The following is a 15,580-nucleotide window of genomic DNA, read 5'->3' as shown; positions in this document are numbered from 1 at the left end:
GCTGAGGACAGATGCCATCCAACAAATTACTTGAAGCTGAAAGACTGAAAGAGCTGGAATTGTTGCATTTCCCCTAGCTGTAAGCCCACCCCAACACCCACTTACAGATACTGCCTCACTTGGAATATGGCAATAAAACTTTGCCTTTTGGCCACAGAGACTACCAGAATTATATAATGTTCTGTGAGTCTTCTATACAACAAAGGACCTCTTTCATGGAGGCACAGCTAAGCAAGAAGTCACTTTGACATGCTGTCACGAGACAAGAAGGCTGGGCACCAGTAAGGGAAATGGGACCAGGAGGTGGAAACACTTGAGAAAGCAGCTGCCTGGAAAAGCAGCCCAGAGCAAGTAGCACATCCCGGAGCTGGAAATGGGATGGATGTGGAGGATGTCTGGGAGAGGAGACGGGTGCCAGTGGAGGGGTAAAATACCAGACTGGGTGACACACGAAAGGGCAGGCACGGGGAAAGCAGGGTGACCTCCAGACCACTTTCCTCCAAGACGATGGAGTTTCCCTGTCTGTCAGCATGGGGTTATTAAACCAAAATTATATGCTGCAAAATGCAGTTCTGTTCCTCATGACAGAACAGCAGCAGGATGCCATGCTCAGCCCCTGCCCAGCCCTCCAGACAGCCCGGTGGCTGTCCTGGCTTGGGGGTGTCCCTCCGTACCCCGTGGCTTGGGGGTGTGCAGCAGCACCCCATGGGATGGGGCTGGGACAGAGTGGGGGGCTTCTTTGCTGTTTATGAGAAAACAAAGCAGAATGGGAGATCATACAAAATTAAAAAAAAGTGAGGAGGTTGCATGCAAAACTGAAGCCACACTTGAAATCAAGGGTAGCCTCAAAACACTTGCTCAGGCCTCCTCTCCTTCCCCACCTGCCTCCTTCCCTATTTATAAAACACCTGGGGTCTTCACTCAGACTGTTTTTATGTACAGCTCTGTCACTTTCGAGTGTCTGATGCCAACACAGTGCTTTACTGTGCAATGCACATGCAGGGTGCAGGGACACCTTCCCTCTTCTCCGCCCCTCCGCCCCCCACTCTTCACCGCTGCTCTTAGAGGCTGCCCTGCAGCCTTTTGCAGCATGCCATGTTACCACTGCATTCACAAGTGGCCATGCTGTTCCCCCACGATCCGTGCCCTCCCTCCTCCTGCCAGCCCTGTCCTTTCCCTTAGCCAAACCTGCTTCAACTCCATGCTGCATGCCTGCCTGCCTGCCGCAGCTCCCGCTCGCCGCACCATGTCCCACCGTCCTTCCCTCCCCGCCACGCTGCTCGCTAAGGACACGCCGTGGCACAGCTGTCTGCCTCCTCTGCTGCAGTCATGCAGGTTTGGATTACTGTGCACGCTACTGATGTTGAGCTCCTGTCGTGACCCAGCGCCCCATAGGAGGAGCAAATGAGCTGAGACGTCAACGCAAAAAATTATAGCCATGCGAGCTATCCCTGCGCTCAGCTGCTTGGAGAGTGCATACATGGCTTGTGTGACAGCAACAGCACACAGAAGCAGCAATGAAATGCATTTAGCAATACAGCTGGGAGACAGGCAGCGAGGCAGGCACTGGTCCAGTGACTAACATGATCCTACCGTGAGCCAGCCTGCAGTGCCTCCAAAAGTGGCTGACTACTACACAGGAGCTCGGCTCTCTTTGCAATTACTCCAGTTCCTCCTGGGTGACTGCAGTGTGTGCTCTGTTTTGTTTTTGTTTGCCTTTTTGTTCCCCCCCCCCCCTCCACCCCACCCGTCTCCCTCTCTCTCCTCCCGTGTCCTTCTCTCCAGGATGGCGGAAGCAGAGTTGCACAAGGAAAGGCTCCAAGCCATAGCAGTAAGTCAGTTTCATTTTACTTGCTCTTTTGTCCATAGCCGCGGGTTGCGGAGGGAAGGGGGGATTCCGGCACGGTGTCTGGGAAGCGCCCAGAGGGCCTGGCTTTCCCAAAGTTGTGCGTGGAGTTCCCCGTTCGGGAAACGAGTGGTTAAAGTCTGCTTTGCAGGATTTGGTGGAGAAAGAGGGCTCTGAGGAAGAGCTGACACGTGCAGAAAGAAAAATGTGAATGCACAGTGGCACGCTTAAAAGATTGATGATGGAGAAGAAAAGAAGGAATAAGTGGGGAGGAGGGGAGATTGCGGGAGAAAATCAGTACTCTGCTGAAAAGATATTTTCTCACAGTGGGAGCTCTGGCTTAGCTCGTTAAGAAGTTAAACAAAATGATCTGCTGCAGGGTGGCTTTTACTGCAGAAAATAATTGTGATATCACTAATTTTTAAGACAATTGAATACAAACACTGCATTATCAAAATCGTGTAATTATTTGATCTACTAGTTAAACTGTCACCTCGGCTCTATAGCTGAGCACATGCTTTCAGACAAATTCCTTGCCAACTTGTATCCTGCCAGGGATGAAGTTTAGGCAAGATTTTGCCCCACTTTAGTTAAAACTTCTGTTTTCATGTTTAGTACCATAATTAGGAGTGAGCTATGGGCTCAGCTGGTGCGGACCTCAGGGGAACGTGGGCAGTGACACCTGGTGAGGATCAGGCCTGGGTGTTTAAAAACCACCATCCTGCCGGCACACAGAAATTTTGCCAGCTCATCTTCTAGCACGGCACAGGCGCCGTGTCAAAAGGCCTGTGTTTCCGTGGGCACTGCCAGTCTGCCAGCCCCACACAGCCTGCCCTTGTTCGAGTGACACCCAGCTCTTCTTCTTCCCCATGGCTGGATGTTGATGCAGCTGTGCTGGTCCCAGTCGCATGGCACAGTCCGTGCCGGGGACCACACACCTGGAGGTCTGAAGGGAAATGACAGAAGATGGCAGAGCCCACATGGGTTTTACGTTCCCTTCCCCGGTTTCCCCAGTGATCAACAGATGCTACGTTTCACTGTAGCCGGCAGAGATCACAGATTTCCTTTGTAGTAAGAGGAATGGCTGCTGCTGCTGCTGCCGCTGCTGCTGCTGCCGCTGCTGCCGCTGCTGCTGCTGTTCCAAGCTGTTTTCTTTAAGTCCACTATTCCGCTAATAGGTCCATGGAGATTTAAAATAACCACATGTAAAACAAATAGATTGGGGGTTTTTTTCTCTCTAAAATATTTCCTGAAAAAGAGCAAATGATATAATTTGATACGGAGGGAACACACTATAACCATTTAATTTTCAGGCAGCGGAAAGTAGATGCATATTTTTAAGCTGGTTCACAGTTTTCTGTCAGCATAGGCATTGCCACATCTCCAAATGGAAACACCAGGAACGTTCCCCCAGAGGCAACCCTCGCCACTGCCTCTGGTTTGGGACTCCTGTACGGCAGAACCATACTGCAGAGCTGCTCCGCACACTGTTGCTGTGCATAGCTCTGAAAAACTTCCATCTCCACGTTAAAAGAAATGGCTTACATTATTGCTGCTGCTTTTGACCACTCTATAACAGAAAACCAAGCGGCACCCATTTCCACTCCAGATTATGTGCTTAAACCTTTCACCAAAGTAAATCAGATGCTCTGCTTCTTGGTGCTTTGCGTTTCACACCAATGAAGCCATTATGGATGTAAAATTATTGCTTGGTGGGCAGCTTCCTACAGTAGTTTATGCTGGTATGAGAGAATGCCTTGAGAATTTGGATCTTCATTTTCTATATATATTTCCTTTTTGGTTTCTATTTCTGGCAACAAATAAAACATAGTATAGTAATGTATGCAGTGAAAAAATTTTACTTCAGCATCAAAAATATTCAGCCTTATTTTAAGCTTGAATGTGGGTCCATGAATTGACTTGTTTGCTTACCCACCCTGCAGAGCAACAGGTTTTCCATATCAGCCTGTTAGGTAACTTTTCTCCTGTGCTTGGGCTGCTGCAAATGTTTGTCAGAATACAGAGAAGTTTATTTCTAGTGTAAGCTTTGCTCCATCAGGATGAGTGACATGACATAAGTTCGGCATTTCTCTTCTGCCACCGGTTAGCTAAAATAAGGTCGATTCTCAAAAGTTGCATGGCCTTTCTTAGAAGAAGAAAAAGGTGGCATTTCAGTTCAGCTCAGTGTTCCCTCTGTTTTAACAAGCTGCAGTATCTCACTCAGATGAGCAGAAGCTGACACCAACACTCAATCAAGCTGGCTGAATTCTAGGCATATAGAAAGAAATCCATTTACCACTGGGACTTCTACACACTGTTGCCTGTACGTTTATGCTTGCTTCCATAATCACCATGGCAAATGAGCTTGCCAGGAAGACAGGAGAGTAAATTTTAAGCATGCATCACTGAGTGTTTAAGGAAAACCACATCTAAACATGGAAATATGAATATTTGCACCAGAAGGCTGACGCCTTTTGAAGAGTTTGATTTTGTACTTTGTTACTCTGACTAATCACAGTTTTAATATACGCCTGTCTGGCACAGAGGCAAGTGTCACGGGAAGAGGAAAAAAGGGCTCTAACTGTCAGGATATTAATCTAGATCTTGGTGAACATGAGTTAGCCACTTGTTTTGCCAGCAGTGAGTACTTAGCCTCTCTGTGCATTCATTTTCCATCTGTAAACTGTGAATAATGGACATTGCCTTGTCTCAGAGAGCTGTTAGGGATGCATGCAAGATTGAGAACTTGGATGCTATGGTTTACCAGGGCAAGAAACAGCTAAATAAGTCTTTAAAAAATAGAACGTGTGATTCTAAAAAAAAGAAGCTTTAAATGTGTATGGTTTTAATACCATTGTACATGCTTATGCTGTGATTTTTAGATCTTCCTGTCTCTGAAGTTCCTAAAATTCACAAAGTGACTATGGCAAGACTCAGAGCACTGTGGCAGTCCAGTTAGAGAAGAGGGGAGATGTGAGACAACTACTAAAAAGTGGAACCCAGTTCTCTGTTCTTGGGAGGAAAACATAAACTCTGTGTCCTGGGCAGGTCCTGTGATGGCCAGGAGCGCCTGGTTTTCCGCTCCTTCCTTGAGCAGAGGTCATATCACACCTCCCCACTTGGGTATCATGTGTGCTGCAGACAGATACTGGTCAACCTTTCTGTTATGCCACACCACTCTTAACATCTGTCTGAGCCTGAGCCTAAATCACCGCAGCACCGCTGCCCTGCCCCAACGGAGCGAGCGGTGCCCACTCTGAACGCTGCGGGAAGAGGCCTTGCAGGAGGCAAGCAAGAGGTGGGAAGAGGAATTAGGAAGCCGTCCTCTCTCTGAGCTTGTTTCTGTAGCACACTGCAGTGCTTGCCTCTGCTCTTTTCCTGAAGGGGGGCAGTGAGTAAAATTTTGGGTGAAAAAGGAAGCATTTTTGTGGCTTTAAAAAATATGCCTGCTGCGAGTTGCTCAGAAGTTTGGAATGCAAATAGTCCTGGAGGAAGCAGGCTCTGTGGGCAGGGGACAGGTGAACTGAGTTAATTTATCACATTTTGGATAAATAAACTGTGTGGCTCCGCAATTTATTATATGGCCCCCTTCTCTATGACTGCAGAGATCACCTCCAGATAGTGATCTAAACATAGCAAGCATTTACGAAATGTAAATATTTTCCGTCGCTTAGCTAGCAGTCATAAAGCTGGGAAGTGGGGGCGTTGAGTATGTATCAGTGCATCTGGGGTACAAATGCACGTATGATGCAGCGAATATGTGTCACCCATATATCAGGTGAATTAAAGGCAATCTTTGAGGGACAGCACTGAGGAGAAATCGTACACTAGAGCAACAACCAGCGCGGGAGCTGGAGGAGGTTTTCAGGTTAAGGAGGTGTCCAGCCGAGAGAGGCAAGTGGGAAGCTACTAAAATGTACTGATTTCTTAGCAAGTAAAAACAACAGTAATGATGGTTACTGCTTACCAGTGCCCAGTTCTGAGAACCAGTAGCTCAGTGAAGCATTAAAGAAAAGTAATTACTGACATTCAAGTAGCCATGTCAAAGGTACCTCCTGTCGAACAAGACCATTCTTGCTTTTTCTATGAGATTATGAGTGTTGATCCGGATCTAACACTACTGAAATGTCATCAGGTGTTTGACTTAGTATGGCAGGACATTGTTGTTTAAAAATAGTACCCTCCTGCATCAGTGGGGTCTGCCTTAGGTGGATTAAGGACTGGCTAACTGATAGGTCTCAAAAAGTTGCTCTTAGTGAGGGAGACTGCAGAACAGAGCCTTCTTCCTTGACAGCAAAGGCAGGGGAGAGCTTATAGGAAGCAGCTTTTCAAGGCTGGAAGATGTTCTCTACTGGTACTTCGATGTAAATGAAAAATCAAAATTGATAGTGTGTAGGTAACATAAAGAGTGGTGGAGGAGTAAATACGAAGGCAAAAAGGAGTCCTGCAGAGCAAGTTGGATTATTTGCTAAATGGGATCGTCCATTTAAAGAAGTCCTCCACACCTGTACACAGCTGGTGTTAAGAGAGGCCAGTGCAGGACTGTGCATCCAACTATAAGGGAGTACAGGGCCAGCACCGCAGAAGAGGGCTCTGCGGTCTGAGCAGTGCTGCCTTTCGCAAGGGACCAGAACTAGTGTGGGAGATAATTCAACAGGGATGAGCGGGGGTCCTTGTCCTGCAAAGGAGATTAGTTTCACACCAGTTAAACCTATACCAGATGAGGTTTTTAGAGTTCTCCCAAAAGGGAGGCAGGTGCATATATGTTTATATATAGCATTGCACAAATTTTTCAACAGGCCTTTGAGAATAATAATACAATTATCTTTTGGAAAGATAGTAGCAGTATAGTTTTGATATCACAATTGCTGGTAATCTAGGCATTCTACATTTCTGAGTTGGACACTCAGCAACTGCAGTGAGCATCATGTGGTGTCCAGAAATTTAAAATAATTTATTGACAGAGAAGCCAATATCTCTTTTTTTTTTCCCCCTATTCACCTATTGTCTATTATCCCACAAAATTAAAACTCATGACTAGTAGATCTCGTGCCCAAGGTCATTTTACTGTAGCACTTCTCCACAATTTCTGTGCGTCCTTCCAGAGAACATTGTTCATGCAAATTAGAATCTCTGGTGTTGAGGATCACATAGAAAGATGTGGCAAATTCATTTAATGAACAGTTTACTATTGCTGTGATGACTTAATACACTAGTTTCCTATACCTTCATTTAGGAAGTAATCTTTTTGTCCTTAAAGTTAAGCACATGATTAAATCTGTCTGAATTCAGTTGTTTTCAGACCTAAAGCTTGCAGAAAAGAAAGGGCAGCAAGATATGGAAAGAGTAAGCAGGCTGGGACTTTTCTGCTTGGAAAATAGGCGAATGAGAAGAATCTGCAGAAGTCTATAAGGTCATGCGTGTTATGGAGAGAGAGGATAAGGAAATACTACTCATACCTTTTGGGACAAGAATTTGTAGGTGTCTAAGGAGGATAGCAGTTGCGAACAAAACAAACCCAAGGAGATGTTCTTCCTAAAATGAGTTGGTAAGCTGTGGAGCCCCTCTCTCCAGGATGTGGTGGATGCTCAGAGTGTACCCTCACAGGGGCTTGAGGAGAACCCAGGCATGCTCATGGAAGTGGAATACACGAAGGACTTTCCCATTAGATAGAAGTAATTTTTGAGTTGCAAATTACTAGAGGCCGGCAGAGAAGTTTTACATGTATTTGCCATGCTCCTGAGGTCTTCTGCTTTAGGCACTGTGCTAGAATGGAGCATGGGCTAGATGGTCTGATGCAGTGCAGCCATCCTGTGTACTCAAACACATTCCTGGAGTAACCATGTCTTTAAGTGCTTTCACGAGTTTTGGCACTAAAGACAGCCGCCCGCACAATTCATCATGAAGCTCATTTGAATGTTGCTGCTACATAGTTTAATCCACTTTTTCCATTCCCATTTTTCCCTCATTGTCCTATTTGCAATTGTATTTATGGCTCTGGTTAGTCACAACCATTCCTCTGCCACCTCATTCCTCAGCAGTCCTAATATCCACGTACCTGAAACAGAAAATTCTCCTGTAGCTGTAGCTGTCCTCCTTTTATATTCTGAGGGTGACAACACTTGAGGGCTAGTGAGACCTTAACAGATTTCCAGAGCAGTCTATGGTGAGGAAGACCTGGTGGGGTTAGGAAGAGTCTGTATCCTGCTGCAGATATTTCCAGGAATGGGTTTAGTATGTGTAAACTAGGGATTATCACAAACTAAATCTAAATGAGATCTGTATTGCAAGCACGATGTGAACCCGTGAGGTTCCTGTGAACCTCAGTGAAAGTCAGCCGTGGGAGAGGAAGTGTTATGTTTGCATTTGCTGTAAAGGATGAAGAGGGGTTTCCCTGCACGCAGATCTGCAGCCCTACCCTGGACTGCAGCAACGTCATGAGTCAGCTTCGTGGCAGACCTTGCACAGAGAAACCTGTGCAAGTACAGTTGTATCTTGTCTTGACTTCTGAGCATATAAAAGACTGGGCGTTCATGCACAGTGTTAGAAATGTTACGGCCTTTGCCTATTCTAAGCCAAAAGCCAAAGAAAAATACCTATAATGTCTGAAAACTAAAATTACTGTCTCAGGTTTTATCTGTATTTTTGCTCTAAGAATGTTTACATGACAGCAAGAGAAGCGGAAATATGATGAAAAAATAATTGCTCTCAAGGTATCAGTGAAAACTAGGAACAAATAGAAACCAGAAACCAAGTTGCTCTTGAGAAATTTCTAGACAGTCTCCAGACTTACCCAAACTCAACTGTTTAAATTTAGAATTGTTTCCACAGCACATTCCTAGCCCTTAACACATCACCAACATCCCTTGAGCACAGACAGGGAGCTGAGATACTGGATTTTGGTTTGTGCCTTTCAAATTCTATTTTGCAAAAGAAGCTGAAAATGGGTGAAAATTTTTTGTGATTTTGTTGTTGTTGTTAAGTCTCTGGTAGAGTAAAATAGTTGTGAAAGATTTAACTTTTTGGAAACTATTGAACAGCTCTAGCCTGGAGCGTAACTTTAAGGACAGACGCCTCATGCCGTGGTGGCAGTGGGGTAGATGTTCATGTGAAGTCAGAGGTGAGACTTCAGCATCCACACGCTGTGCTAAAAGTGATGGATAGCTGAGTAGCCGGGATGAGGGTGGGAGATGGGGCTGGAAGGGGGTGCACAGTGATGCTCAGTCTCTCCTCGAGCACTCCTGCTCTTCCAGGAATCACTCCTTGTATCTGACTCCTCACCCGCTTTACAAATACTGTCTTATTCTTGTACAGAATGAAGTGTATTCTTTCAACAGCTGAGTCCTTGCAAAGTACAGTCACCAGCAAGATGGTTGGTCTGCAGCATGTATTTGGGAAAGCACCAGACTGTGCACGTGTAGTAAATTATGAGGACTCACAGCAGTAATATTTAGCTTCTGAGCCTCTTTGTGAGTGCATCCCAGGGAACTTTGCAAACATTTCAGTGTCTTTGTTTATCTACAGGGGAAATGAAGCTCAGGCAAGGGATTTGTTTGCCTGTTTCACCAGCAAACCCAACAGAGCCATGAATTCAATCCTATGCTTCTTTATTTGGGTAGGATGGCATTGAAATGTGATCTTAAACCTTGCCCTCTCTCGAATGGCACATGAGGACGTGCTGGGCCTGTGCATGCTGAGGCAGTGTTCGGACTGAGGATGCCTTTCAGGAGAGGACTCGGGAGCGCGAGGATGCTACACCTACCTCTGGTCCTAATTTCCCTAGCGTAGAAAAGCCTTTTCTGTTGCAAATTCTGATCTGAGAAAGCCACGTGCTTGCAAGGGTTAACATCATCCGACAAGTCCAGTGGCAGTGAAATGGGTATGGCCTTTTGGCAATTGCACACCAGACCTGTGTAGCTCTTGACACACAGATGCTTTTTGTTACTTAGCTGACTTGCAGTGAGGTTAGGCGCTGGAGGCGTGTAAAGCTTTCTTCCTCTTCGCCAGTAAAAACAAATGCTCTCTGTGCACAAAAAAAGGCCAACAACCAATGCAGTTTGCGGAGCTCTTTTTGGAAGGAGACTGACCTGCTCTCATCTATGAGTTGCTGCCCTTTCCAGACGGCACAGAGCTCAGGTTGTTGATTTAGGCGGTGCTCTGATTATTTTAATTTGACCTGCCAGCATCATTTGTCAGGATCCACAGACAACAGTTAACAGGGTGGGGCTCAGCCCCTCTGCAGTGCCTAATAATAGCAGCCACTGACAATCAGCTGAAGATTTGGGACAGCAGAGGTGTGGTCAGATTTTAAAAAATACATACCTTGAAAGAAAGCCCTCCACTTACCAGCAGAGGGCTAAATAAAAGGTGCTTTCCAGCCTTTTGGGGACATGTCATTGTCAGCTCCTGTGCTTCAGCCATGTTCTTTTGCCATGGAGAGTTATAAGCAGCACTGCAGTAGAAGGAAGTAACCTGGGCAGGTAATTGCTAAGGAGCCCCTATTAAGAGGTTGAAAATTGCAGACAGAAATGAGAAGCCAGATTGCCGTGTAATTTATTGCTAGAGAAGGAAGAGTTTAGCAGCCCGTAATGCTTGCTGCAGAGAGTCACACAGCTGCAGTCTCTTTAAGGCAGCAGCAGGAGCGAGAGCAGAGCTGAGATTACTCGGGAGCGGATAGCGGTGCTCAATGCCAGCTCTAGCCATTAACCAGCTGAGTGCCGCACGCTGCAGTGCCAGCGTCAGACTGACTGGGCTTTCCCCGTGGGCTTCCCAGAGGTAAAGGGGCTGGAGTGCACGTGCACGTGCACACACACACATACACACACACTTGTTAGCCTCTCGTGGAACAGGTCCGCACTGCACCATGTGTCAGGTCCTCGGAAAAACTCCCGCTGACATCCATGGGTTTTTAAAGGATCCCTAGTCATCCAGCTGTTTCCCGTTTGGAGCATAAAGCAAGTATTTGGCATCCAAGGTGTCACTAAATTTACAATAACTGCAGCATAGGGGACTGGATTTTCTCATACACTGGCTTTGGTACAAAATTACTATCTTGGATATGTTGTCAAATTCTGGCAGCTCTGCGCAGATAGCGTAGTGTTTGGGAGTTAATACCTTATCTATTTTAAATTCCTACCTACGTTGACATAAAAAGTAAGTCTCGGTTGTTAATCATGTATTTGTTCTTAATAAATAAAGGCATATACAAGCATTTGCTGCACTGTAGAGGAGTAGGCTCCAGCAGAAGGCTGATTCATTTTCTGGCATTTTAAGCTGCATCTTTAAGACCACTCCTTGTTGTGGGGATAACTGCTGAAGTAGGAATGTACATACACTCATCCCAGCATCATGATGAACTGAGTAAATTGTTCTGGTTAAAGAAGTAACTTCTAACCAGCCAGGGAAAAAAAAATCCCCATTTTTTAAAAAATGAAGTAAAGAATAGTCTAAATATAATGTCTTTAAGAACTGTGTCCCTGTAGACACTGAGAGATATCAGCTAAATTTACACTTGTTATTGCTGAAGTTTCAAAAAGTACAAAATTTAGACTGAAATCCATATAGGATGTCTGAAACTCATCTGTGAAATAGAGACCTGTTATGTACTTTTCATGCTTTTCATTATCAGCTTCCTGATCTCCAGAGGAAAAACAATAGAATCTAAGCGGTTGACAAGTATTTTTGTCCTTATCATGTGTGATATTGCACACGATGCTGAGCAGAGGTTTTGATGAGATCAATGTGACACTGAACAGTGCAGACCTCCGCCTCTGTGAATTTCTCAGCGGTTCACAGAACTGAATGTCCCACAAAGGAGTTGTTCCAGAATCAATAAAGTTTCCAATATAGACAACTCTTTACATTAATGATGATTTTTTTTTCTGGGCTTTTAAAACGGTATAATAATTCATAATTAAGGAGACAAGGTGTCTTTTAAAGATTATCCCACTGCTGAGAAGGAGGGGATAGACAATGCTGCTGAACTGGAGAGAGCTGGTAGGAGTTTCCTGTTACAACTCTGCCACAAATCTCAGGGCACTGGGAAGAATTTCCCTCTGCGTTTGGCCCCTGTCTCTCGGGAGAGTGCTGCAGCATCCTTCCTTGCCTGAGAACTCACAGCCCATGAAAGCAGTCCTGAAAAGCAGATATAAGGAAACACGACTGGTATTTTGATGGTTCAAGTACCTACAGCTCCAGTTTCTACTTCGTGTTGGTCTGTGACATTGTAGGGCAAACCACCGTCCTCACTTAGACACCTAAGAGGACAAAAATAGTCTTTGGTCTCTATTACTTCGAAAACACATGTTCCTTGGTGAAATAGATCCAATTTACATTGATGTGGATAACACTGACCATGTGATTGTGGGCAATAGGTGGCTGGTTGCAAGGCAGTAAGGTCCAAAAAGATCAGGTGGGCCCTGTCACTATCTGTGTGGATTGGAGAGTGGTTTAACTAAGCTCCATCCATGTGCCACCGAAGGCAGAAGTGGTACTGTGCTGTGTGCTTCCCCAGCTGCTGTGACACCAGTGAGCTCACCGACGAAGCCACACCACGCAGGGCTTGTTGCATGGTTTGTCCTTTTGGCTGCAAGTGGCACACTGAGCTGGAGGAGGTTTCAGTGAGAAGAAGGCAGACCTGGTTTCTCATCGGTGGTGTTGTGTTGGTCACATCTCTGCCTAGGTGAAGCTAACAGATGCAAAAGTGGCTGGAGAACTGAAGCAAGAATATATATACTAGCAATCAGCTGTCACAGTGGAAACCTGTACCAAAGAGTGTCCAGCCTGGGTCTTACCTTGCTCCAGTTCTAGACAGCATTTCATGAACCTGGATCAGATAACGCAGCGCACTCACGGTATCTGTAGCCTGGGCTTCGCTGGAAGGGACCGTAAACACATGTGAAATGGTACTGAAGCTGGAGTTTAAAATGGTACTGGCAGATTACTAGCCTTTTTCACATGGTGTCTTCAAAACAAATGAAGGATTCTTAACACCTAGTACTAATCAATTGCTGGATAGCAGCTCTGAAGAAAGGATGAGATGATTACAGTGGATAATCCAATGAACATTACTCAGCAACGTCATCCATCATGGAAAAGGCAAACAGGCTGGTATAGACAGGAATGCTGCCTATAAGGCACATGAAATCGTGCTCTGGCCAGACCCATGCTGGATGTTAGTCTCCAAGAAAGACATGGGCCAAATGGAGAAGAGTCCAGGAGAGCCAGGAATGATCAGAAGTGGAGGAAAATGGCTTCTGAGGGAAGACAGAATAAGTCAGAGTTGTCTGGCCTAGTGAATAAAATACCGAGGTTTAGCTGATCTTGTTTAAGGGCAGGAAAAACTTTCTATGTTCCTCCTAGGGTAGATCACCAGTATTTTTGCTTATGCTCAGATGTTGCTCAGTCACCCCATGATAAGTAGCTTACATATAAAGGGTTCTTCTGCAGCCATTCAGTTTTCTTGCGATGCCAAGCATAATGCTTCCCTCAGACTTGGCAGCTGACATATGGATGCTTGGAGACCCAGGAGAACAGTTTAGTCCAACCGCAGTGAAAGAAGTCTGAAGCTGGGTTGGTTTACTTTGCATTTTGGATAGACCAAGTGCGTGGGTAGTCCGTCACTGGAGTTCAGATATGTTGGGTAACATTATCACGTCCAAGTACATAAAATTACCTGTTTTGTTGGATTTAGATCATCAGTCTCTATACTCTTCTTCTGCAGTAGGGCCCTGTCCTGCTCGCAAACAAGTTAATAGGAATTTTGCTGCTAGTTTCAGTGGTGAGCAGGAACAAACCTGTATTATCCCCATAAGTGTTCACACTATTTCTGACTCTTTATCATCATAAAAAGTGCCAGATATGTGCCAGATCACATGTCTAAATCAGGCTTTCCAGGACAACAAGTTATAAGGCTGAGGGTAAACAGAGAAAGTGGGATTCACCGTTCCTCTAAACTTGAGAGGTGCATGCTTTGCCACTCGTCACATGCTCTTATCAGTAGTACGGAGGCACAGTTAGAAAGTGGCTAAATTCACCTATCGGAAGTTCAAAATTTCCTGTAAAAAAATGACTAGATATTAAACTCTGCATGTTCTCATTCACCCACAGGAGACAGCCAGTTTTGAGAAGCTGGGTCTCTTTAACAGCCACTGCTCTTGACTTGTCTCTTGTAGGTTACCAAGAGTCCAGATATTTAATAACCTTTGCTGGAATAAGCTTCCCATGCTTTACCTGTGCTTTGTAAGAAGGTGCTTTTTCAGTTGAATCATCCTTCCAACAGAAGGGTTTTCTCTTGCTAGAAATGTTACCAACAGAAAAAAAAGATAGTAACAGCCTTATTTTCTCATTAAGACAAAGGCGGGGGGGGGGGGGAGTTATTTTAAGTTCCAAGGAAATCATGTTTGCTGTTTCTTTGTTGAACCTTGAAGATGTGAAACTGTGAAGGCTTAGCAAACTGAAATTTCCCTAATGCTGTAGCCTAAAATCAAAAGAGATGAGACCCCCACCCTTCAGCTAGCATAAAATAATGCTAGCAGAAGCAAATCAAGTCAATACTGTCGCTGAATTTCATTGTTTTTCTCTTTGCCCAACCTAACCTGTTTTTGAGTTGTCTTTGCAAATCAATGCAAAACTTTGCACTGAAACTTTTGGAGCAGATCCTTAGGACATAGTTGGGGGCTGGAAAATGAATTGTGCATAATCTGTAGGGCAAACGAATTGTCAAAGGCCTCTAGAAAGCTCAACTTCAGGCAGGTGATTTCTTTGTGGCTGCATTTTGACCTGTATGTGCAGAAAGCCTTTCAGCATGCATTAAGGTAGGGCAACAGGTACTCAGAATATAGCATAGCCTTACAGATTTATCTTCCTCTATTTCTATGTTTTAAGACAGTTCACATCATATTTAAGAAACTGATCAGAGAGAGCTTTCACTGCTGATGTGCTGTTAGTATTGCCCTCCATTTCAAGCAGTTTCTCCTTTTTCAGAAGAATTTTTTAACTTAATAAAACCTCACTTGAACCATGAACAATGAACAATTGGTTTGCTTGTGGATATATTGCTGAAGCATTATATGTTTCCATGTGCGATCCAGAATTGCAGATATTGGGTACCTACTAAAGTGCAAAGGTGGCGAAGCTGGTGATATACCTTTTACTGTGTTGTAGCAGAAATTACCTCCTGAGTTTTAAGTTGTTACAATTGTCACTTTGGCCTGTGATTTAACAACTTAACTCCTCCTTTTTAGACCAATTTTACACCCTTTAAAAAAGAAAACAAAAAACTGTTTTGGCTAATTGAGAAATGTCAACAGTGGTTCTGGTTGGTTCAAGAGTTGGGATTTTTTTATTGTGAAGTGCACCACTTTCTGAAAAGTGACTGTGTAAATGGCATTCAGCAATTCAAGTTATATTGTCTTTCAAAGGTGACCATAGCCTATTCCATCTACAAAACGTTGGAAATATTTTCCTTGGCTAAAAGGCACCGAAAGAATAATTACAATCCTTTAGGGCATGTCTAAATCGTACACTGAAGTACCTACACCTGTACAAAGATGCACATCTGGCTTTTGGGTCTTCTAGGTATCCAAAACAAGTCCTCATCATGGCAAATCAGATGTTTATTGTAATGGATGTACAACAGATATCAAAGGTAATGGAAGCAAGCTGGTAACTTGCTCCAAGTTCAGCACAGAGCAGTTAGGATGAGCACAGCTGCCTCTGCACAGTGCTGTGGTG

At 44.7% G+C, this 15,580-nt stretch overlaps 1 protein-coding gene across 3 annotated transcripts in view; it reads left to right on the top strand.

The window, feature by feature from the left end:
• Positions 1-1,437: 1,437 nt before the first annotated feature.
• The window catches only part of PALM2AKAP2 (PALM2 and AKAP2 fusion), a 277,549-nt gene continuing 263,406 nt past the window's right edge, over positions 1,438-15,580 (top strand). For 2 of the 3 annotated variants that reach the window (XM_075488518.1, XM_075488517.1), the window contains exon 1: positions 1,442-1,831. In XM_075488518.1, coding sequence (XP_075344633.1) covers positions 1,787-1,831 — 45 coding nt within the window. In that variant the 5' untranslated portion in view covers positions 1,442-1,786. Of the gene's footprint in view, positions 1,832-15,580 lie in introns of all 3 variants that reach the window. The other variant, XM_075488516.1, reaches the window with a different exon arrangement.

Source organism: Mycteria americana, chromosome Z, assembly GCF_035582795.1.
Source record: "Mycteria americana isolate JAX WOST 10 ecotype Jacksonville Zoo and Gardens chromosome Z, USCA_MyAme_1.0, whole genome shotgun sequence".
NCBI lineage: Eukaryota > Metazoa > Chordata > Aves > Ciconiiformes > Ciconiidae > Mycteria > Mycteria americana.
The sequence above is the reverse complement of the archived record's forward strand: the minus strand, read 5'-3'. Positions and strand labels throughout refer to the sequence as shown.